Source organism: Lissotriton vulgaris, chromosome 12, assembly GCF_964263255.1.
Source record: "Lissotriton vulgaris chromosome 12, aLisVul1.2, whole genome shotgun sequence".
Taxonomy (NCBI): Eukaryota; Metazoa; Chordata; class Amphibia; order Caudata; family Salamandridae; genus Lissotriton; species Lissotriton vulgaris.
In genome coordinates this window covers 7,280,458-7,305,020 of record NC_141700.1, presented here as the reverse complement: position 1 = coordinate 7,305,020, position 24,563 = coordinate 7,280,458, and the positions used below count along the sequence as shown (strand labels likewise).

Sequence of the window (24,563 nt, the reverse complement as noted above, 5' to 3'; positions counted from 1 at the left end):
ACACGGAGGCACAACAACAACAGGGACAAAATGGAGGGGGGGGGAGTAGAGCAAGGCGCCGAGGGAAGTCGCGCTGGTAATATTAAATCGGATCAGAAATGGTGCGAGCACTACACAGGTCAAAAACAATCATGCAAGCGCTACAGAGTTTAAACAATTACACACGCGCTACAGAGTTAACCAATTATGAAGCGCTGCAAAGTTAAACAATTACACACGCACTGCAGAGTAAAACAACCGTTCTTAACTGGAATCGTGTGCCCCACAGGAATTGCCGGAATCTCGTCATTGCCCACACGACCGCCAGCATCTCTTTTTCTATTACGCTGTATTTCTTTTCCGTTTCGCTCAGTGTGCGGGATGCAAAGCTAAGTGTCTCCATCCTTCCTTGTCCTCGGTCTTGCATCAACACCGCACCCAACCCCTTGTCGCTGGCATCGGTGGTGAGCACTGTCTTGCCCTGGGGGTCGTATCCTTGGAGTGGTACTGCTCCTACTACCTCCCTTTTGATGACTTCAAATTCGTTTTGTGCCTCCTCCGTCCAGCGGAACTCAGTGCTGTCTCTCGTCAACTGCCTCATGTTATGTGTCTTGGTGGCGAAGTGCTGCACAAATTTGCTGTAGTATTCCGCCATGCCTAAAAATGACCTGACCTCCTCTTTGTTGGTGGGCGGTGGTGCTTCACAAATCGCTTTAAAATTCTCCGCTTTCAGGGTCACTCCTCGCACCCCAATCTCGGGCCCTAAGTAGGTCACCGACTCCATGCCTATCCGGCACTTGGCCCATTCTGCTGTGAGGCCTTTATCCTCTAGGATCTTCAGTACTTTGCTTAGTTTCACATCATGATCTGGTTTGTCTCGCCCCATTATCAGGATATCGTCCTGAAAATACTGGATACCTTCCGTGTCTTTAAACAGTTGGTGCATCAGTTTCTGGAACACCGCATCTGCCGAGGCTAGCCCGAACGGCATACGGCGGAACTGATAGCATCCGAATGGGGTGATGAATGATGTTAATTTCCGGCTCTCTGGGTGTAGTGCAATCTGATGGTAGGCTGAAGTCAAGTCTATGGTGGAGTACCACTTGATTTCTCTGGTCTTGGCTAGCATTTCCTCGATTCTGGGTAAGGGAAACTTCTCCACCACAATGTTCTTATTCAATTCCCGTAGGTCGACGCATAGCCTGACCTTCCCGCTGGGTTTCATAACTACCACCAATGGCGCCAGCCACTCCACGCACGTGATCGGTTCAATAATCCCTTTTATTTCTAGGTCCTGTAGTTCTTCCTGTACAGCTTCTCTCACTGCCAAGGGCACATTTCTCACTTTGTGGGCGACTGGCACTGCTTCCTCCTTTAGGATTATCTTGTGTGAGAATTTCTCCATCCTTCCCACCGTGCCTCCGAATACTTTGGGGTACTCACTCTTCTATTTGTCAAGATCTGGCAAGGCTTCTAGTTCAGTGAGCAATATTTGTTCCTTTCCTCCTGGATCCAACTTGATGCCCAGGTCGCCTTGGTCCAGCCATCCAAGCACCGAGGGCCCTCTCTCCAATATGTAAAGTTTGCAGAAGGCGGAACGGCCTCTGAACTCAAATTTCAATGGTCTGAATCCTGCCATGGGTATGCGGTCCCCATTATATGTGACTGGATGAATGTCCAGCTTCTCCAGTTCTGGGCCTAGATGTGGCGCGAAGCTTTCATTCCACACCGCTCTCTGGGCGATGGTGTAAGGCGATCCCGTGTCAGCTACCACGCTTATCGGTACTCCCCTATTGTCATTTCCAGTACCGGTTTCGTCGTTCTTCTGCCATCCACGCTCAATACTTGGCCGTCGATGCTCAGCACTTGGTCATAAATGCAAAGCACAGTGACAACGTCCTCCTCAGTGCCTTCTTCCTGTTCTTCGCCCTCTTGTCCAATATATTTTACCATGCCTTTAGAAGACTTCCTCCGACATACCTTCTCATAGTGGCCCACAATGCCGCAGTACATACATTTGGCGTGGAACGCTGGGCACTTCCTGTCGTGCGCCTCGTGGGACCAGCTTCCGCATCTGTAGCATGATTTCTTGTTGCTCCCCGCCTGTTTTCCTGGGGGGCCTGGGTTGCCTTGCCATTTGTTGGGCCCCTTCACCGACGACCCTTTGTACTTTTAGTCCTTGCGGGGCTCTTCTTCGTCGACTTTGTTTACCATGGTGCTGGGCGCCGTCTCCTTCTTCGTTGCCTCCGCACAACTGCGCGCCAGCTCTGCCCTCTTGACAATTACCATCACCTCTTTTAGTGTGGTGTCCCCGCTGGCCCATAACTTGTCCTGCACTGCTGTGCTCGTGGTGTTCATCACCACCTGATCCTTGATGAAATCCTCTTCCCAATTGTCATATTTGCACGTGGACGCCAGTCTCTTCAGGGCCGCCACGTATTCCTCTACTGTCTCACCTGGGCATTGTTTTCTTTGCTGGAAATTAAACCTGTCCACTGATACACACACCGCCGGCCTGTATTGTTCATTCAGGTCATCGATGGCGTGGGCATACACATCATCATCGGTGCTTCCTCTTTGTTTTGGGACCAGGCTCTTAAAAATTCTCAGTCCTTCCGGGCCTAGGTTGAGCAATAGGATGCGCTTTTTTCTCTTGGGGTTGAACTGTTCCTCATTTTCGTCTTCCAAAACCCCTATGAAGTTATCAATGTACTCTCTCCAGTCCTCCCATTTCATTAGTGGTTCACCTGGTCTGGGCAGAAATTTCACCGGCGCCATTGCATATCCTGCCTGCGCACTCATCTTCTCACTTTTGATCGTGGGCGGTATGCTCCCTTGACTTCTGGGACTGCACGGTGTATTGTCTTGCTCTTCTTTACCCGCGTGGGACTGGGGACTACCTGTGTCAGCCCCCTCGCCCTTTTGTAAGGCAGCCAGCGCGTTCGTTGTGTGATCAGGCGTGCTTTGCTTTGTTCCTCTGGGGTCTGTTCACTCCCCTCTAGCTTAATTGTGCTTCCCTCCGGGGTGATTCTGGGCTCTGCCGCGCTCTTTAGGGTAGGGTACCTGTTTGGTAGCTTGTTGGTCTCCTCTTGACCATGTGCTTCCCTTTGCCACCTGGCTCCGTGGTCCTGCTTACTGCTGTGTGTCTGCTGTTCACCGGTGTAAGTGATTTTTTCCTCAGTGACTTCTTGTTACTGAGTTTGTCGCCTATGGTATGCAGGGGTTCACCATCCCGTCCTCGTCGCCATTGTAATGATAGTGATATCCTCAATAAAGACGCTGCAGCAGTGATGAGGTTAACAGTATTTATTTATTTATATGTCTCCCTAAAGAGCGCCGAGGCGATCTGCCGTGTCGTCGGCTTTCGCGCCTCTCAAAGCGCAATGCGCGCGCAGCCTCAATATGGCCGCTAGCACGTCACGTCGCTGCGTGACGTGCAACAACTAGAGCGCGCCACCACAGATGTGTTTGGATATTTATGATGTAAATGGTCATATATTTGATTGAGATAAATATATATATGTGTATATATATATATATATATATATATATATATATATATATATATATATATATATATATATATATATATATATATATATATATATATATATATATATATATATATATATATTGTATATGTGTGTGTGTATATATACATGGTCAGTGACATCACTGATGACATCACTGATGACATTATCCAGTGACTGTATGTTTCTGTAAAGTTAAAATATGTCTTACATATTGAAGAATGAGTGGATGTATAAGTGTCTGGATAAAGGATTTAGTAGGTGCATGACTGACTGTATGAGAGAGTGATTAAATGTGTCTCACTGAGTGCATTGGTTAGTGACTAAACTGTCTGAATGTGTGCATCAGTATGTCTGTTGTTGTATAAGATGATGCATGTGTTATTCTGTACCTATATGAGTAACTATATGGGTTATTGATTGGTTGCCCAAGTATTTGTATGGGAGAGCGAGTGTGTGTGTGCGGGTGTCTAGGGGGTGTGTGACTCTGTGCATAGATGTGTGAGCAGTGGATTCACTAGATGTATGGGTTCAAAAGTGCATGTGGAAACAGCTGTATGGGCGGTTGACTGTGTGCATGAGTGTATTGGTGAGTGAATGGATATCTCAGTGCTACATGTCAAAGTAAGTACATATGTAAAACACAGTACATGTGAGAGTTGACATATATAAATAACTGTGCATAAGAGCCAGTGAATGTGTGAGTGGCTGTATGGATCATTGTGAACTTGTATCAGGGATTGTATAAGAGAGTAAATATGTGTTAGTATATGTTTGAATAAGTAAAGTTTGTATAACTGTATAGTTGAGGAAATGGAGGTGTGATTGATTCTTTGCATGACTGACTAGGTGTGTGAGTAACTCCATGGATGAGTGACAGTCTGTGAGTGTCTGTTTACACTGATTGTATCTAAGGTTATATTAGAGTCTGAAGAGGTTCATCGTATTATCACATGAATGATATCATCAGTGATGTGATCAGTAATGTCAAATGAGATGTCATCAGTGATGTCATTTGAGATGTCATCAGTGATGTCATTTGAGATGTCATCAGTGATGTCATCAGTGATGTCACTGACCATGTCATGAATGATGTAATATGTGACATCATCAGCAGTGGATTGCGGGTGCGCGATATATAGTTAGTGCAACTAACTATATATGGAATTTCAATGGTTTTGTGCGAGTAAAATAAGGTTTTGTAAATGCGAATTCCTAACTATATATGGTCTATAACCTATGGTTTTTTCATTGAATATATATATATATATATTTTCAATCAGGGTGGTGACACTGCTCTCTGGGAGGTGAGCCATCCCCCCAGCATTCCCTTCATTCTTCTCTGGTTTGTAAAAGAGCAAAAAGTGTATAACTTTCTACTCTGAAGGCGGGGCTTCATGATTGACACGCGCATCCACCACTATGTGGTCGGAGCACGGATTGGTCAAAGCGTGCGTGAGCTCGCGGGGGTTAGAAAAACAAAATAAACGGCAGATGTCTCGTAGACACGCCCTCGCCGCTGGCTGTCACACGGCCAGCCAATCCACAAGCATTGCCGTAGGTGGGCCTGTCAAAGGCGCAGCCAATAGAGAGAAGCCTCACGCTCGTGCCGGCTTCCGTAGGGCGTCACTGCGTAACCTGCCGGTCGTTAAGTCAGGAATTGATCGAGGTGGACATAGACGAAGGACGGATTTTACCTTCTGAATGGGGATTTGAGTTCCACTTAACGCTAACCTCGTAGCCATCTTGAAAAGGAAATATTGTTCGTGTGTTGTGTGAGAAACAAGCAGACTAATGGTAAAACTGGCAAGATAAAGTTAGACAAAGTTCATAAGTGAATAGAAAAACACGTACTGCACCTCTTAATACAGAATGGATAATACAATTAATTAAAATGTTTTATTTGTAAATGTTCACAAATACATTTTACAAACATTTTCAAAGGATTTAAACGCCTTGTTAAAAATGTGCACTAGTATAACCAGGACTTTGTTTGGTATGTGCTATTCATTGTAACTGTTGGTTATTTCACTTAGCGCACGGTTCGGGTATAGCGATATGCGGCCGGTGGCGGCGGGACCTCCTGAAGGCCGCGCGCACAGTCCGTCCTCTGTGTCTACCCGAAGGGGGCGGGTCCGCGTCAACAAGATGGCGGCAGCCTGAGCTTTGCAGCGGGAGGCGGAGGGAAGCCTGGGTATGTGAAGCCCAGAGCCTGCACTCAGAGCGCTCAGAGATGCCGGTGCCCCGCCTGACGGGCCCCAGCGAAGGCTGAGGGCGCCCCGGACCCGGGGAGTGAGAGCACCCAGGGGCCTCCAGGCCAGAGAGGCAGAACCGACTCCAGTAGCAATCCAGCAGCAGAGCCGGGGGTGGAAAATAGCCAGGCCCCCGAGGGGGCCCTGAGCAGGGTGGGAGGGCGTCACCGAGCAGTACAAGGAGGGAAGGGACTCTGGGAAGGCAGTGCAGTCCAGGCAGTAGGGGGAAGGGGCAGTAAATACACTGAGCAGGGTCAGTGAGTCTCTGTGAGGGCAGTAGAGGGTCAGAGAGTCTCTGGGAGGGGGATCAGAGAGTCTCTGGGAGGGCAGAAGAGGATCAGAGAGTCTCTGGGAGGGCAGTAGGGGGTCAGGGAGGAGCTAGGGGCAGTATATACACTGGATGGGGCCAGAGAGTCTCTTGAGAGGGTACTAGGGGCAATATAGACACAGTGGGGTCAGAGAGTGTCTGGAACAGGCAGTGGGGAAAAGGGCAGTATAGACCCTGGGGTCAGTGAGTCTCTGGGAGAGGGAGTTGAAGAAAGAAATGAGTGAGGGGGCAGACCCTGCACTGGTTGTTAAGGGGCAGAATCTGAAGGAGTTTCTATTTGGGGATACTCTAGCCATTGGCATCTGAGGAGTGCGAGGGTGGCCGGAGAAGATATTTGAGCCTGACCTTTGACTCCAAACCTACACAAGTCTCTGGGGCACCAGGGTGGGGAAGCTGTGGATTGTTTAGGGAGTAACCTCCTTTGCCATTTTTGTGGTAGCCAAAAGGGATTTTAGTTGAGTGCTTAGTAGGCCTATGTTTATAGGGGTATAAACATAAAGTTGTCTCTCATAAGCCCATTGTCTTCAACAGATGTCAAAACCCTGGTGAACCTCTGTAGCTTCAGAAAGCGAGTGCTTGCTGCACAGGTCAGGGGAGTGAGGGCCATGATTGGGAATACATCGTGCAAGTGCTGAACACTCTCCAACCTGTCCCAGCCATGGTAAATGTCTGTTCCCTGCAGGAGGGGCAATAATGATTTGGAACATGACTCACCTCTTGCTAAGAGTGGAGACTGGTTGAACATTTGTCCTAGGACCATCACCATTTCGACATTTTGTGACCACGGCCAGGCTTGCGCTAGCCCTTCTAACTGTTCTTTGTACTGGTGGACTAACTGGTACCGGCTAAGCCTATTTACCCCCTCTTGCCAAGGAAGTTCTGGCTTGTCCGTGGCCAAAGCAAGAAATTCTGAACACGTTCTGCGATATTACTTCAATAAGTGAATTTACGGGTACCTCTCACAAGGGGATTTTCAAGTCTCTCCAAGAGTGGATTTACTGGCTCTTCCAAGAGTGGATTGGTCTACTGTAGCCTGGAGTGTGCTGGGAGCTGAGCCGAGCCCAGCATGGATGAGGAAGAGACGACGGAAATGGGCTTTTTTGCAGAGGGGGAGCTGGGGATGGAATCTTTTATCCATCGAATTGACTCAACTGAGGTGATCTACCAACCTCGGCGTAAGCGGGCGAAGCTAATTGGCAAGTATTTGATGGGAGATTTATTAGGGGAAGGTTCGTATGGCAAAGTGAAGGAGATGCTGGACTCTGATACACTTTGCCGAAGGGCTGTGAAAATCCTTAAGAAGAAGAAGCTACGTAGGATCCCTAACGGAGAGGCAAATGTGAAAAAGTAAGTTTGCTATAGTGTGAAAATCATGCTTTATGATTGTGTGATGGCACCGGGTGGGGAGCAAAATTGTGTTAAAAATATATATTTTTATCCATGTTTAAATGTGCTTTTAATGGAATGTAAGTGCAGAGTTTAAAACTAGTGGCGATAAATCAGTTAATGGTTGCATGTGGTCTGGTCATGGACTATCCGGCTTGTTCCAGGTTCAGTTAAAGTCAGGATAAAGATCTGAGAAAGGACGCTATTGCTTTTTAGGTTTCGACTTTTGGCGAGGGGCGAAGCCCCTCCCAGTCGAAATCTTTTGTTTTTAGTAGTGAGGTTAGGACAGCCTCTGTTTCCAATTGGCTAGCTCCATAAATGGAGGCTAGCCATTGGGAGACAGAGGCTGTCAATCGCGCTTTCTCTCGAAAACGCGATTCGGGGGCGTTTCTGGTGCTTTTTTTAAGCCCCGCCCCTTTGTCCCGGGCCGCGCTGCGATTGGCTGCCGGCCCGGGACACCCCCGTGACGTCATTCCCGGGCCGCGCTGTGATTGGCTGCCGGCCCGGGACACCCTGTGACGTCAGCCAATCACAGCGAGGCCCGGGACCTGACTTGTTTACCTATTTGGCTTCAAGTAACATAGTAATACGGCCACCTGGTTGTTGGATATGGTCCTACTCAGATTACCGACTCTCTAGAACATAGAAGTTACCGTATATCGATGTTAGTATAATACGGTATTAGTCACTGCGATTGCATGATGATTACGAGAGTTACATTGCTACCTGTTCAGGACAGGCCAGGGGTGCTTCAGAGTTACGTAGTTACCCGGACGCTTGCTGCTAAGGATTTTTTTGTAGGTTAACAGCTATCTGCAATTAGATAATTATCTATGAGAAACTTTATCCCACCTCGCCCTTGCCACCTGTATACGAATACCGGTCCATCATGCTATACACCTTTAAGAAATCAAGTAACCCCTTTAACCAATGACCAAAGAGGTTAAATAAACCAACGAAATTGACCGTTTGTAATTCTTTCGCTGAGTTCCCAGACGCCAGAACGTGTTTATCCGGTACGCCGTTCCTCTGCCTGTTCTAGGTAAGATAACAAATAGAAACCGGCGCAAATTAGAACCAGTTAATATAGCGTAAGAGTAATACCAATACACGGCTATTTTTAACTCTAGATAAGCCACAAGTCCGTGACCGCAAATCGCCATCAGTTGACAAACACCGTAATTCCGTTACGGCGCTTGGTGGCCACTCCTAGGTAAGAAACGGGTAACATATTCGCCGAGTTCAGCTAATGTGCAATTAATGTTTCCAATTTGAATCGCCTATACTACTATTCTTGATTTATAGACAAGCGTTATTTTATCGACTTCGTCTAGCTCGAACCATTATGTCACCGCACTTATCAACAACCGCTAATCGACTTAGACTTAATTCGGGTAAGAAGCAATAATTTCATGTCTTCTTCTCGACAGTAATGAGATAAAGTTTCTCATAGATAATTATCCGTGAGCCCGTCCCCCTTCCCGCTGTCCGTGTGCCCGTCCCCCCTGCCGCATGCATCACTCTTTATTTTTATGAGGGTTGCCATAAGTGACATGGCGGTTCACACACGTGAGTCCAATTTATAAGGGGCTTCACACCCTGCTGTGGTGTGTTGAAGCACATTTTCGGATGGGTAGTGCACTACCCCATGGGGAATGTATGGATAGCAGAGTATTTGATATATTATGATCCTATATGGGAAGTTTTTGGGTATTGTGCGTGACCAAGATGTATTCCTATATTGTTTTGGGGCGCATCACCTAGCGGCGTGATTGGTGTAAACTATAAATGCAATAGGCTGGTATTTAAAATATTTTCTCTGAAGGTCCTCTGCGTCATTGGTTTTATTGCGCTACAGATAGGGTGCAATGGCTCAAGGAGCTATTCTGGAAGCAGAAAACATTTGTACAACTCTGATGTTGCAGGACTATAGTGTTCATAGCGCTTCTGAAGGCCCGAGTGGTGCGCCTGTATAGCGCCTGCAGACACTCTCCATGCACGCAGCGAGTGCACTGCTACTGAGGGGTGGTACCACCGCCACTGAGAAGTAATTACACACCCAATCCATGGCAGTGCTTTAGCGGATGTAAATTATCGGCTGCCTTGTTGACTGTGGATTGGTAAAGGATTATATATGAATGGTGCACGCACCGCCTCCCTCTCGTTTCTCGATGCAGCAGAGATTATAAACAGAGCTGCCATCCTGTATTCGTCCATTTGCCAGGCGGGTGTCTCTGCCGTGACAAAGGTCACCTCGAAAACCAAAGAATTTAATAATGTGCACGTCTCACTTCCACTGACAGGCAGCGGCCATATGCTTTGGGCAATAAAGAGCTATAGATACACACACACACACATTGAATGCTGTTTAATCCCCACTCCGGATCGAAAAAGGGGGTTATTCGCGCTGTAAAGAGTTCCTTCTTTCTGTCAATAGCAAAATGCGCGTGCAATACTGAGAGCCTGCACCTATTGGGGAAACAACGCCCTGCTTCGCATCGCTCAAACGGTGCCTATAGTGAGGCTAGGCAAGCTGAACTGTAAACACAGTTCCAAAGGGTACATGTGCGATATTCACCTGATGACCTTGCATAAGGCGAGGCGGGCCAGACAATGCACCAAAGAAAATGTGTGAATGAATGGACACATGAGGCCAGCGTACAATAACTGGGGTGAAATGAGTAGTTCTGTAAAGTGGGTAGTGTATAAAGAGAGAGCAAGAGCGTTGAAAAAGTGCTCCAGCAGAGATGGGTGAGGGCAGAGGAGGCAACTGTCCCCAGAGACAGACAGACACCCGGCAAGAGCCTAGCTCAGCTCCCCGACCCCCACCATCTCCCAGCCGGGTTCCCTCCATCCGCCAGAGTACATCAGCAAACTTCACCGGTGGCCCCCAGCATCACAGGTGCCGCCATTTGTGAGCACATGGGCAAGAATGAAACCCTTGCCCTGAGGAAGAAGCACATCGGGTCAGTAGCATATGGCCGCTATGGCACCACGGTCGTCCACTGAGAAAAAATGTGCAGTCAATTCAAATGCAGAGCTGGTTTGGGTTACGCGTTATGTGTCTTATTACCAGATCCATAACTCGACCCCATTATTTAAGTTCATATTTCTGACAAGACTGACACTTTGTTCCAAATTTATTATGTTTCACTGTGAAAGTTGAGGTAGCACACAATAATTACGAAAACAAACAGGACAAGATGCTTGGCAGTCAGGTTAATTTTGTTGTGGAAATTGTCACCAGGTGACTTGTGCAAGACAACAGACAATTTTAGGGCACAGTTTTTAAAAAAGTTTGGAAAATGGCATAGTACCCAGTGTGTTGTGGGCCCTAGTGCAAGGAAGGAATGGACCCTGCTGGCAGCAGTTTCAACGGTGAAAGATAGGGTTAATCAGGGTTGAATGCACCCTCTCACCCACCCCACCCCCCAGTCCAGGTGCCACTGCACCTGGTACACAATTGGAAGCTACGTCCTTGGCTTTGGATAAAAGCCACCTTTTTTCCCACCGTGTCTGGAGACAAACTTTCCGTGGCCGCAGGATCTGGCACCGTCCAATGCATCGCAAAATATTTGCACTTATAAGAACATTGGGTGCTGCTCGCTGTCAGCTGGAGAGTCACACAAACAAGACGCCAGGGGTTCATCTTTTATTTCGCTGCACACTAAACTCACTAAGCATCTGTGCTTGCTTCCCTGCCCCCTGGCTGTGCTTGCTTCCCTGCCCCCTGGCTGTGTTTGCTTCCCTGCCCCCATGCTGTGCTTGCTTCCCTGCCCCCTTGCTGTGCTTGCTCTCCTGAGTGTGTGTGTGGCTTTGAGTGGTTGGGTGTGGCTCTGGGTGGGTGTGTGTGGCTCTGGGTGGATGTGTGTGGCTCTGGGTGGATGTGTGTGGCTCTGGGTGGATGTGTGTGGCTCTGGGTGGATGTGTGTGGCTCTGGGTGTGTGTGTGTGGCTCTGGGTGTGTGTGTGTGGCTCTGTGTGTGGCTCTCTCTGTGTGTGTGGGTCTGTGTGTGTGGGTTTGTGTGTGTGTGGCTCTGTGTGTGTGGCTGTGTGTGTGTGGCTCTGTGATTAAACTATTGGCATTGTAAATCACAATGCCATTTATTTATCTGTTTTCAAAACCAACACATAAATACTAATTTTATCATTTACAATGCCAATAGCTTAAACTTTTCAAAAGGCGAAACCATTGCATTGTAAATGCTTGTTTACTCTTATTGGTGCCCAGGTCACAAGGTTCACAGATACAGGATTTTGGTGCCACAGCTTTTCCAGAATCTCTGAAGGATGTGCCTTTGCTACAGGCCTTCTTGCCCATTGTACTTGTCTTCAAGATGAAATTGCCTCTGGTAGCTGTTCATGGTAAGGCATTTTGAGGAAGTGGGAGTAACAGCACCTTTTTAAAATGTATTTATTTGTTTTTATAGAGCGTGAACCAGACCTGTGAGGGTATTAGAGCGCTTTACAGGACAAAGCGTTCGGCAGGAAGGGACCAATTGGGTAAAACACAGGATACATTATACAAGAAAAATAACGCAGTCTAAGGGCCCGGCTACATGTGGGATAAAAATTAAAACCGGTAGATGCAATACAAAAGAAGGCACGTAGTCTCAGCTCTTGGGTGGGATGCCCAGGAGTGCAGGAATAGGTATCGGTAGAAACCGTGGATAATGCTGAGGTGGAGGATGGCACATGTCGTTGAGGTGATTGTAATGTAATCATTAGACGAGGTATTTTCATTGTAGAAGCGCCAGAACCAGGTCTCTATGAAGATTGTACCTCCAGCTACTGAACTAGCTTAAAATAATGAATTCAAATACTATAAGTACATAGTAGCTTATGGTGTAACTTACTAGTAGGTTTCAAAAAGTGTAGAAGAAAGGTACTTGGTGCCGTAACTTCCTGTGTGTTATACAGTACTTGTGTTTGGAGGTCCTCGCAGAGAGATGGTCACTTGTCACCTCCCAGTCTGCATTGGTCAGCAGATCTGAGGATTGTCGGGATTAGACAGAAATAATAATCACACTCCAAAGTAACACTTTATTCCCTGCTTCCTCCTTTATCACTAACTAATATGTTGCTTACTCTTTTTTATAAGGGTCTTTTTTATGTCCCCCCTGTATACTTTACTTATTGTAATTGGAGGGGCGGGGGGTGATCCTAAATTTCTTCTGTCCATACCAACTGAGATTTAACAGGACTCCAATGATGCTAAATTAGTGTTGCAGTCAAGAGTTCTTCCTTTCCTGCTCGCTCATTTTGACATTGTTTTCAGAGGTCTGTTAATCACTTATTTTATCTCCCAGTCTCTCGGCCGTGCCACCTGCCATGGTCATTACATTTAGTTTTGAAGAACCTCAAAGGTTTTTGTGGAAAGAGAACAGATGGGCAGCAAAGGGTAACCTGCATGGATGGCAGCTAGATTTCAGCAAGCTATTTTAATTGGGCAGTGCAGGAGTCGCTCACTAGTTCTTACTACTGATGATTCTAACCCCACCACTCAGATCCTTTGGTCTGCAGTGCTTTGGAGGTGAGTCGCTGAGCTGTTTGTTCCCGGTCACTGAGTAAATACATGTGTTGTATCTTATGCCCAAGGGCGGCATCAGGAAACTCAACCCAACAAGTTTTACATACTTAGAAGCTATGAGGTTTTGTGCTGTCTGTTTCTGGTCATTGAGACGTGAGTTCTATCTTATGCTCAAGGAGTCTCTCAGTTAGAACAGCCAGTCTGTTCTTGGAGGCTTCAGATTCGTAAACTAAACAGTCGGGCACGTCTCCTGATCATGTCATGTTCAGCACCCTGCTTTCTGGCCTGTTTTGTCTGCATCTGTGTTCATAGTGGTGGATACTCTGGTTTCTGCGGAGGATGGAAGGTGTTGGAGCGGGTGGGGTGTTTCTTCTTCTCCAAAGTCTGTCTGTTAAATTTTCTTCTCTGCGGTACCAGAGGGATTTTTTTCCTGGTGTACTGGTCAGCTGCCTGTTAGCTACCAGCATGTAGGCGGTCCCATCATCATCTCGAGCCATGGCTCTCCAGTTCATGGCCCAATAATAAACCATTTTAGTAAGAATTCTCAGATTTCACGTTTGCCTGCCTTACCCCCCCTTACCTTCTGTTGTCAAGATCCATTTTTTTTCAGCCCATATTTCTTACCCCGTTTTGGTATTTTTTAATTTTCATGCTGTCTGGTACAGGTTTGCATTTATAAACACCTTTTTATTTAATTTGCCGTTTTGTTACTTCACCAAGTTCTGGTATGGAAGAGCCTGAATGTAATCTGTTAGTGGCAACTTGTACTTATTGGTCGGCTTTGTCTGTAGGTCTGTCGGCCAACAGTTGACTTGAACCCTGGCATCAACTCTGGTATTTACCCACTCCATTACAGCTCGCATTAGTGCGTGCGCAGGTTTTAGAAGGCTAGTCAATGAGTGAAATCAGCCCAAGCAATCGGACAACTAGTATACCCCCCCCCCCCGCAATGCTTACCCCCCTTTCAGTGAGCCTCCTCCTTTCTAAGATGGGTATGAAGTTGCTGTTTGCTGGAAGTGTGGGCATAAAAACCTTGCCCAGGATTGAGGATCTTTTTGAAATAATAAACTGAGTTAATCTGTCCCTGCCAATTTGATCTCTTTTAGATTATTCATAATCTTTTCAATTTCCAATGCAATGGAAATTAGTTGCTCTGCCAAAGGTATATTAACTGGATTGAAACACTTATTCAATGCAGTTGAAGGAGGATGTATGTTATATCCAACATTTCCCCACTACATACCTGTAATATGTGATTTACTGTGGACTTCAGTGTAAGTAGAACTTTTAGTTACCATATTTCGTGATGGTCTTTAGCCAACCACTCCCTGTCCATATTTTCTTACCCCTTGTGCCTCACTCCTCCTTATCTTTTTTTTTTTTTTTTCTTTTTTTCCTTCTGCGTAAGTGGTTCTAAGCTGTCAAATCTAATCGAAATGTACATCTGACATTGCTGTCCTAACGCATAATTGCTTTGTAGGCACTTGCGTCATTTGTTAGTGAAATCTTTGTCCAACCAGCTTTGATGTTCCACAGGCTTTCTTGTTCTGTGAGTCAAATATCAGTACAGTCTAATTTTACAATCACATGTAGGGGTAACCCCCCATTCTTTTAGACTTTCTTTATTATTACACTTGAGTTCTTTCAGAACCAAGCTAACGCAGTTTCAGCCAATCCTTTAGACTGCAGTTTTTTTTATCGTTTTGGCGGTTAACATTTGACATGGGGCTTGTTGACAGTCATGTTCAATGTATCTAGTAGAGACTTCACTGTTCTCCAGGACTCGATCAGTGACTTTCGTTAGAAGTGCCCTACACCTGGCAAATGAGGTAATGTAGCATTAGAAATAGGATTTCTGGTAGGCTAGGACACGGGCCGAAGCCAGGCAAAAATCTCCACTCGAGTCAGGATAAGGGAGTTGCACTCCTAAAAAAAAAAAAAAAAACAACCCTGCTCACCCCCTTGGTAGCTTGGCACGAGCAGTCAGGCTTATCTTAAAGGCAGTGTGTAAAGCATGTGCACAGAACCCACAGTAATACAGTGTACGCATTACAAACAGACACCACACCAGTTTAGAAAAATATCAATATTTATATTATATTTAATACCAGACCAAAAACGACAAATCCACAGTACTATAGGAAAAAGTCTGTGGTTACCAAAATCAGTTTAAAACAAAGTTCCTCGATGTAGGTAGCTCCGTCCGGGGCTACCACAGCGTGGTGAACAACAAATCCAACAGTTCTGGCTGGTCGCGGGCCAACTACGGTGTCAGGAAGACCCGCAAACAGTACCTTTGAGAAATGCAGGGTGATGTGGCCCTTAAAGTCACTCGCGCTGCAGGTCGAGCTTCACTCTGATGGAATCGGGAGTGCTGGCGTTGGCAGGCGTGTGGTGCGAAGTGCAGCGGTGCGGTGCCCCCAGGTCGCTGTGCGAGCAGCGGCTCGGTGGCAGGGTTAGATGGTGGCGTCGGTGAGACCAGGGTCGCGGTGCGATATGAAGGCAGTGCTCGTCACGGTGCTGGCAGGTCACTGTGCAAGCAGTGTCGTTGTTGTTGCTGAAGCGCTGTCGTCGGCTGAAGAGCGGAGGTCGATGGTGCCGGCGTCGGTGGGCCAAGGCTGCTGTGCGGGATGAGGGCGGTGCTTCGTGTGATTTACAAGCGGTGCCCTTAAACCAAGGTGCAATCGGCGGCGTCGATTTCGGCCTGGAGCGTCTGCGTCTGGGAGGCCAAGGCGTTCTCGCGAAGCAAGGCGGTGCGGATTGTGGTGCCCACAGGTGGCAGTGCGAGCAGCGGCTCGTTGATAGCGTCAAAAGGCGTTGTCGGTGAGACCAAGGTCGTACTGCGGCTTTGCGACGGTGCCCTCTGCGGTGTCTTTAGGACACTGAGTCGGCGACGGCGTTGTGGTCGAGTTGATGTTCTTCTGATGCAGTACAAAACACACAGTCCCCAGTGCTGTGGGCAGAAGAGCTTGAAGTCTTTGCTGTTCCTGAGACGGCAATCTCCAACTCAAGCCCTTGGAGAGATTCACAAATTAGGTTGCAGAAAGTCCAGTCCAGGCCTTTCACTGCTCAAGACAGAAGCAGCCATTGCAGGTCAGCCCAGCAAAGCACACAGCAAAGTGGAAGTTCCTCCTCCCAGCTTCTCCAGCTCTTCTTCTTGGCAGTCTTCTTGATCCAGATGAGTTCTAAAGTTCAGGGGTCTGGACCCAGTATTTATGTCCAATAATCCTTTGATCTTTCAGAGAGTGTCTGTGCCAGGCCAGAACCAGCTGGGCTTTCTCTGGTGTGAATTCCTAGCAGGAGGTGGAGACTGCATTTGTCAGAGGCAGACCAGGCCCTTTGAGGTGCAAGGAAATCTCCCCCCCCCTTCCCCCATTGTAGCCCAGGTCTATTCAGCCCTTTTCTGACCTACCTAGACTATCTGGAGTCCCTCTGGCCCCCCAGCCTTCTGTCATCCAAAACCCAGACAGGCAATCCACATTCCAGCAGAGGCATACGGGATGACTGAGCAAGAAAATACCTACTTTCTAAAAGTGGTATTTTCAAACGCACAATGTAAAAATCACCTTCACTAAAAGATGCATCTGTAGATTCTAAGGTCAGGCATACTAAATGTTCCTTTCTTACCGAATTCCCTGGGCCAGTTAGGTTTATAAGATGTTATAAACAACCCTCCCATTCTATCCTATGGGGAACTGGTAGCCTTGCAATAGTGAAAAACGAAATTGGCTGTAATTCACTATCGAGACATGCCTCGCACACCAGGGCATATCCTACCTTTCACATACATTGCACCCTGCCCACAAGGGTACTTTGGTTCTCCCTGAGGGATGTCTGACATGTAAAAAAACGGAAGATTAGGGGCCGGCCACGGTGTGCACTGGCCTAGTCAACATGGCAGTTCCAACTGCGCGCAGACTCTTCAATGGGATGTCTGAGTTACCATTTTCAGGGCTACTCACGGGGGTGGCACAACCATAGCTGCAGGCCTCCCGGTAGCATTTGATGCCCTGGCACACACAGTGCACTTTACTACGGGCTAACAGGTAAATCAAATATCCAATCATGGAAACACCAATCCAAAACACAATTGAGACAGAGCGCCTGCACCTTACCACTGACAGGCAGTGCGAAAAGTGCACAGAAACGTTATGCCAGCAAAAACAGGTCAAAACCGGGAGGTCAGAAAGCTAAAACTTAGGGGAAACACGCCAAAAGATGCCATGTCTAACATTTAGCATCTGTATTTTCTCCAGCCAGCATCATGTATTCTGGGGTTTGTATTTCACACTTTGCTTCGTCTAGGCCTCCATGTCCTTGCACATTGTTTTGTTTTCTGAATGTTGAAACCGGAGGTTTGTGTTGCACAACAATGAACTGTTTTGCAATGTATTAATGTCGGGAAGGCTCTTGTACCATGAGTCTATCCTGCAACAGCAAATTTAGTTCTATAACTTGCATATTCTGTGTATGACACTTGCTGTGCTTGATGTCCTGTAAGTGAACACTTCTGGCAAACCTGCCATAACATTCGGTTCATTCCTTTTTGAAGACCAAGTTAACATGCATGCTTCTCCCAAGCAGCTCATGTATGTGAGGCTTTCTGTCTTACATGAACACCCCTGGAGAAGCGAGATTTTCAACAGCAGAGCAAGTTTATCTTACTTCATGAGTTGGCAGTGAATCCTTTAAGTGCAGCTCAGTAGCTGCTTGTGGTTTATGTCCTTCCCATCAGTCCTTACTTTTTTTTTTATTGCAGAGCACTTGGGATGCTGGGACTTGCACCATTAAATAGAATGGCATAAGCAAGAGTACAAGTTCCAGAATGCAACATGCTGTTTGCCAGGGCACCATGATTGGCTGAAGGTGTGTATGTGTGTACGGCATCCATTACATTTATGACATATTCTTTATTGCCAAAATTAGGGGAGGAGGAAGGTCTCCACCACATAGTTTCCAGAGAGTTTGAAAGACCTCCAACGGCAATGCCGCAAGCAACAATGGAGATGGAGATTGTTACATAGTCCATAAGAAAAGGAAAAACAAAGAGACAATTAGAAAATATAAGAATGCCGTTAAAGAGGCAAAATCTTCGTACTTCTCTCTTAAAGTAAGATTTGCAATCAGTGTATCTAAGGAACTGTTTAAGGTGGTTCGCGGTCTGATATCGCCACCAGCTCAACGGGAGCTGTAAAAATCTCTAGATTTTACGAATAGGGAGGCCTCGTTTTTTGTGGATAAGATTTTGAAGATTCTCTTTGAATTTCAAGTTGCGGAGGATGGCCTAGTGCCTACATCTATGGAAGATAACTTCTTAGAGAGGTCCCCCATTAAGGGTGAATTGTCTTCCTTCTCTGATTTGCCAGCAGCTGAAAATAACACCATTCTGGGAAATTATATCAGATTTTCCTGACGATCCTTGCCCACCCACGGTGATGCTACTCCCACCAGATCTAATTGCTGCTTTCCTAGAGAAGGTGTATGCCCAGGTGTTGGACTCCGGAGTTTATCCCCAATGCAGGAAAGAAGCAATTGTTCCCCTGAAAAAGAAACCGATTAGGGATACAGGAGATTTGAAAAATCTTCAACCTATCTCCTTGTTGCCTGTACTGGCTAAACTCCTTGAGCGGCACATAAATCAGTAATAAGCAGTTTTTTTACATCTTCTGAGCTTCTAGACTCCTCACAGAATGTCCCTAGGGGGAACCACCGCACTGAATCTGCATTCCTAGGAGTGGCAGATTCCATTTGGCGCCAAGTAGATCACAGATGCGCGGCTATTTTAGTTATGCTAGATTTATCCTCCGCCTTCGATACCACCTCTCCCATGCGATTGTTGCAAAGACTGCATCAGGGTTGGCTGAGGGGTTCTGCCCTCAATCTTCTAGTATCCTTCATAGCAAATAGGACACAGAAAGTGAGCTGCGGAGACTTTAGAGATTAATCTTTCCAGCTTCCCTGTGGTGTCCCACATTGTTTCACCTTTGTGGCCCCTCTGGCTAAACTGGTTTGTTCCTTTCGCCTTTCAGGTATTGTCCTATTCGGGCGATCACAAATCATTGTAAAAATATACGGTTATCGGGAAGATGTAGCAGAAATGTTTAGGTTGTGTATCGGACAAGCCAGTACCTGTATGCTAGAGAACTGGCTCAAGATGAATGCCGATAAGACGGAGATTATGATCTTCACAGTAAAGAACTCTGTTTGGTCTGACCACTGTGGCTGGAGACTTGTGACTCACTACTTGTTCCTAGAACCTCTTCTAAAAAACTGGGGTTGATCTTTCATAACACCCTGACATTTGACCTCCAGGTTAAGAGAACTGTGAGTTTTTGTATTATCAGGTGCCTGAAATTGATCTTTCCCTTCCTCTCCAAGAAGCATGAGTGTCGGTGGTCATTGCACTAATAGGATCTCTCCTTGACTACTGTAACATTCTGTATTTGAACGCCAACCAGTATTCCCTTAATAAACTTCAGGTTGTCCAGAATGTGGAGGCGTGATTAGTTTTGGGCATGTCTAAACATCTATCGGTGAGGAAGGGGTGAGGACTCTTCGTTGGCTTCTAGTGACAAAAAGGCTGTTGTTCAAAGCCCTGTGTCTGTTTTTTAAGTCCCTTAACCAGCAGGGCTGTTATTGTTTAAGAACTGTTTTTAACTGGTATCTTCCCAGCAGGCAGTTATCTGCTGGTCAGAGGAACATGACTGTTCCCCGCTTTAGGAAGGTGAGATGGGGTGAGCGTGCACTTTTGGTGGCAGCTGCTAGGTTATAGAACACTTTCCTGGTACACATTGCTAATATTACTTCAAACTCTGCATTTTACAAGAATGTGAACACTTGGCTTTTCTCACAGCTATAATTGACTTTGTTTGTCACCCCTGTATGCTCTTGCTGGTTACATTGCTTTGATGCCTATGGTATAATGGGCTTTACAAATGTACATTTAGTCATAAGTGGGGTAGGGCAGGGCGAATGAAGCATACTCAAGATGGTGCTTGGCTGTTGCACCTTCAAATGTGCATGGACCCAGTTTTACTTTAATGCTCTGATTACCCTTCTTGAGAGGATCTGTCGATGGGCTCGTCCAGGGCATCAGTTGCAAAAACATTGCTTTTGGCAATATTAGCACTTAGGTGACATTAGCACTTTGAAGGTTGCTCTTTTTTTCATGTCTTGGAATACACCACCTCAGATGCTTTTTAGGTCTCGCGACCCATCAATGCGCGCAAGCGCATTGAGCGGAGCGAGAATTCAAGTGCTCCAAATACTCGTGAAACCAAGGGTTTCGTTCGTGCGGTTTTCTTTGAGTTCACGTGACCAAACAAGCACGCGCATCAGCCTCCCTCCCTCCTAATTGCATTTTTTCACGGCCGCACAGCACATCAAAGGGCTTCTCCCAGCGTGTGCTGTGCGGCTTCTCCTCCCGCCTAATTATTCATGGCTGGCCGGTGGCCGGCCGTACTTTCAGTTTCCCGGCCGCTCTGCATTATCAGGTACGTGTTGGTGACGATTTACACAGAACGCTTGTTTGTACTACTTGCCACTTGCATTTAAAATTAAATTCCATTATTTCACTTTGTCTCAGTGCGTGCATTTATTTAATGTTTCTTTATTTCACCTTTCTTTCGCGATTTGCTTGTTTGGTTTTTTTATAGCGTTAGCGTCTGTCAGCTGTCGCAGATAATGTTGTGTGAATGCTCTGCCCTTGTAGCTTTCATGTTGTATATAACTGGCTGGCTGAGATGTCGTTTTGCACCCTGTCGCATTTATTTTAGTAGATAAGGTTCCTTTTGGGGATGTCACCACTGTGTAGGTATAGTTCAGACCGTGTTTCCATGGGAAATAGATGTTTGTTTTGCAAATGACACCATGTTGCAACAAAAGCCTTGATGAATAGAGTAAAGTGAGCATCTGAATCGCCAAAGTTTTGCCCGGGCCACACAAATCCTTACACAGGAGCTGCCTGGGATTAGCCCCTTTTTTGGGCCGCTGGATGCCATCCTTAATCGTGGTGACCTTTTGGAAACGATAGGTTTTACCAGCACAGGATAATTCTGCTTCGATTGGCTTGACGAGCAGTCATTGTTGCCTTTAATGCTAATCTCGGTGCACCAGGCCACAGCGGGGAGTGGCGACCCACTATGCATCATTTATGGCCGTCTTTTACTACCCATTAAGTATGCGTCATTGCTCAAAGGGAAACTCCAGTCACAAGGTGCGAGGCTGCTGCGTTTTTTTTGGGATGCGTGCTGCATTTGGGCCTCGCAGCGCTTTTTAATTATTTACACGGCCTCCTTTCTAACTGACGGTGAAAATTGGTCCTCTCTGTTCTCGTCCATGTGGCGGGCGGTGCAGTGCGAGATGTTTACCGTCGGATGCGGCCGTGTTAGCCGCCCCGTGCCCGGATGCAACCCGAAGCCTGGCAGAGGGCCCTGTGCTCAGTCACCGAAAGGCTGCATCCAGAGCCGTGAATCATCATTCTGTGTATCAGTATGATAACTCTTTATCTGCTTCTCAACAGCAGTTCAGTACACAAAGTGCAAAACGACACCGTTTATTTGAGGGGCACTAATCTAGGCTTGTTTCGTGCCATTAAATAGGATTTCTCGTTTTAGCATTGTGCTTACATTAATAAAGCATGCTTGTCAGTAAGCTATATTGCATAGCCACCGCATAGAAACCAGGTGCCTTTGTGCTGAGCACTTAGAGTGGTTCAGTCGAGAGAGAGAACAAGTCTTCTATATTTTCTCCTGAAATAGCTCATATCATGTTAGATAAATAACGTATTAACCCATTAGTCAGTAATAAAGTTGTAATCTGTTAGTGTATGCGTTTGTAAGTTGCTTAAGTGTAACAGAAGTTCTAGAAGTATTTTTAGATCTGACCTCGGCCAAGACCTTTCAAGTGTAGACAAATTATATATTCTATATACTAACAGCAGCATTTAATCGGCCTTCTTCAATCTGTTAGCCTGTTGTTGTCATTACATGGTTCTTCTGCCCTCTGTAGCATACAGCAGGGGGCAGTGGGTCAGACCACTTTGCTTTTTTGTGGTCTTGCAGGATTGATAATCATTAGTTTCCTTGTTTGGTTGTCGTATGACAATAGGTCACCAGAGACAAGTAAACTTAGTCCTTGCGCTGCAACCGTTCCTTAAAGAATCCTGAGACTTTTGAGTCCCTTGCACGCATTGGCCACTCAATATCAGTGATCTTCACCACCATTACGTATGCTTTTTTCATTTTCTCACTCCTTGATCTTATTATCAAACACAATAATGTGAAACTGATTATCGCCTTATACAGAAAGGAAGTACTTTGCTCAAATACCACACAAACCCTGATAAAAGGCTACCCTGTGGGTAGTTTAACAGGCCTCAACTCGGTTGCATAAACATTTTTCAGTTTTACATTATGTCTTCTTGGTTATAAATAAGGTAACAAAAATGCTTTTAACACTTTTTTTATTATAACTTTATGGCATGCCTCACAGCAGCCAAGCTGCTCTTGAACATAGCTTACATACATTGCCAAAGCCAATAGCTCTGGCAAAAACGTACCATTGCCATTATAAATTACAATCACTTTTATTTAAGTATTAATTATTTAAAAAAATTAAAAGCCATTGTTATTTGTAATATCAATACATCTAAGTCACGTCAATACAAAACATGTGGCATTACAAATGCTAAAAGTGTCACATTTGCTAAAGTTAAAACTATTGGCATTGTAAATCACAAAACATAAATATAAAATGTCATTTACAAAAACCAATAGCTCCAACTTTCCTACTGCGAGACCTATTGGCAACTCCAGTGCTTGTTATGATTTGCTTTTCTAGGATTGTACCAACCTCCACTGTTACTAGACTTTTGTCAGGTTCACTTATTAAAATCAGCTGCACTTGCAGAGGCGAAGTCACAGAAATATGCAGCCCCCCCCCCCCCACCCCACTCCACCCCTACTTCCAAGTATGCCCTTGAGGAGGAGTCTACACAAGCTCAGTTTGATGCAGGTTGTTTTTTTGCCTGAGGACTTACAGCAGCCCTGGAGCTCCTGCCATGCACGCTTCAGTGAATCTTCTGCTTTTTAACGACTAGTGACTTGTGATAGTAAGACCCCTTCAAGTCCTGGGCCATGTAAAACAGACCCAGTAGCTTTTCTTCATCCTTGCTCTGTCTTCTGTCCGCTCTGGTCATAAGCAGTGCCAGATGGTCTCTGCGAGTTATGATAGGGGTGAGAGTCGTCACAGCAGTATCTCTCTGTGTCTTTATTTAGTCGTGGAGCTGTCTCTACTTGTGACAGCTTGATGAGCGGCAGCTCCATCCTAGATGCAGTGAAGCGCTCCCTTCCTTGTCTTTGAGCGCTCACTTCACCCTGTCACCACTCCAGTACACTCATTGTCTAGCTGGACCCAGGCCTGCTTTTGGTACAAGAAAGAACATTTTCCATCCATTGCTGTAATTCAAGCCATTACTTAGTGGGTTGTGTTCTAGCAGGCACGTTCTGATTGCATGCTCTGGACCTGTACTCTGATTCCTGGTTCTTTTAATTGAAAACGTTAGAGCAGTCTTAGCACTTCCTTTCTCATTCAAGTTCGATCTGGACAGATCTGATTAACTTGGTTTACCTCTGAAGTAAGGTTAGCGATTTTTGGACTCTGCCTTATGCATAGTTTTCCTTACCAAATATTTGTCTGGCAGTCAGTCATTCAGTTTCCTCTGTCGGTTTAGTTCTCCCTGTGAAGTGAGGCCAACTCCGAGGTTGATGACCAGACTGTATTGAGCGGAGGTAGGTAAATAGTCTGCGTTCTGCCTCACCTGTCTTCACCTACAATCGTGGGTCTGAGCAAAAGGTGCCGTGGTATTTGTGTCAACCCAGTTTTGTGCAACTAGCAAATCTTTACTAGAATGAAAATAGCCCTGGCTAGATCTAGGAAATAAGCATTGATAAGCCCATTGAGTCCCACTTTTCCAATGCTTTGTGGTTGTCAATATTGGCTTTACCACATGCTTTTATAATGCACCAGTATTGTCAAAGCCAGTAGTGACATCTTCCCATACTACAAATATAGAAAACTTAGTTTTTAAAATCTCAAGATTGCCACCATGTTGCTTCAGACAATATGAGGGCTCACATTGGCAGCAATAGTGGAGCGGCAATAGTGGAGCGGGAGGTAGGGTAACAATAAAGCTCCACCATCAGTAGGGCTATGAACAGAGAAATGCAGTCCAGCAATAGAAGGGGAGGTGTTGAAGAAGAACAAAATGAGGGGTTAGGAAAAGCAGCGAGCAACCGACTAGAAGGGGCGTGGGAGAGCAACCTAGAGAGTGTGGTGGAGCAGCAGGGTGTGAAGTGGAAATCGACATACAGGGGAGAGAGCCTGCTCCCTGGAGGACTCTCCCTGTGCATATCTAGTGGAGGCCTCTCCCTATGTCTGTCCAGTGCAGACTGGGTACCGTATCCTTCTGGACAGTGCCACACAGGTCTCTGGTTTTGTCCAGCAGAGACTGAGGAAGTTCTATTTGTTGGATGTCTTTTCTACAGCGCCCTTCTTGTT

General features: G+C 46.2%; 1 protein-coding gene across 1 annotated transcript in view; it reads left to right on the top strand.

The window, feature by feature from the left end:
* The first annotated feature begins 5,654 nt into the window (after positions 1-5,654).
* The window catches only part of STK11 (serine/threonine kinase 11), a 202,929-nt gene continuing 184,020 nt past the window's right edge, over positions 5,655-24,563 (top strand). Inside the window, exon 1 of the mRNA XM_086946696.1 lies at positions 5,655-7,436. Within this exon, the coding sequence (XP_086802822.1) occupies positions 7,156-7,436 (281 nt within the window). The 5' untranslated portion in view covers positions 5,655-7,155. The remainder of the gene's footprint in view (positions 7,437-24,563) is intronic.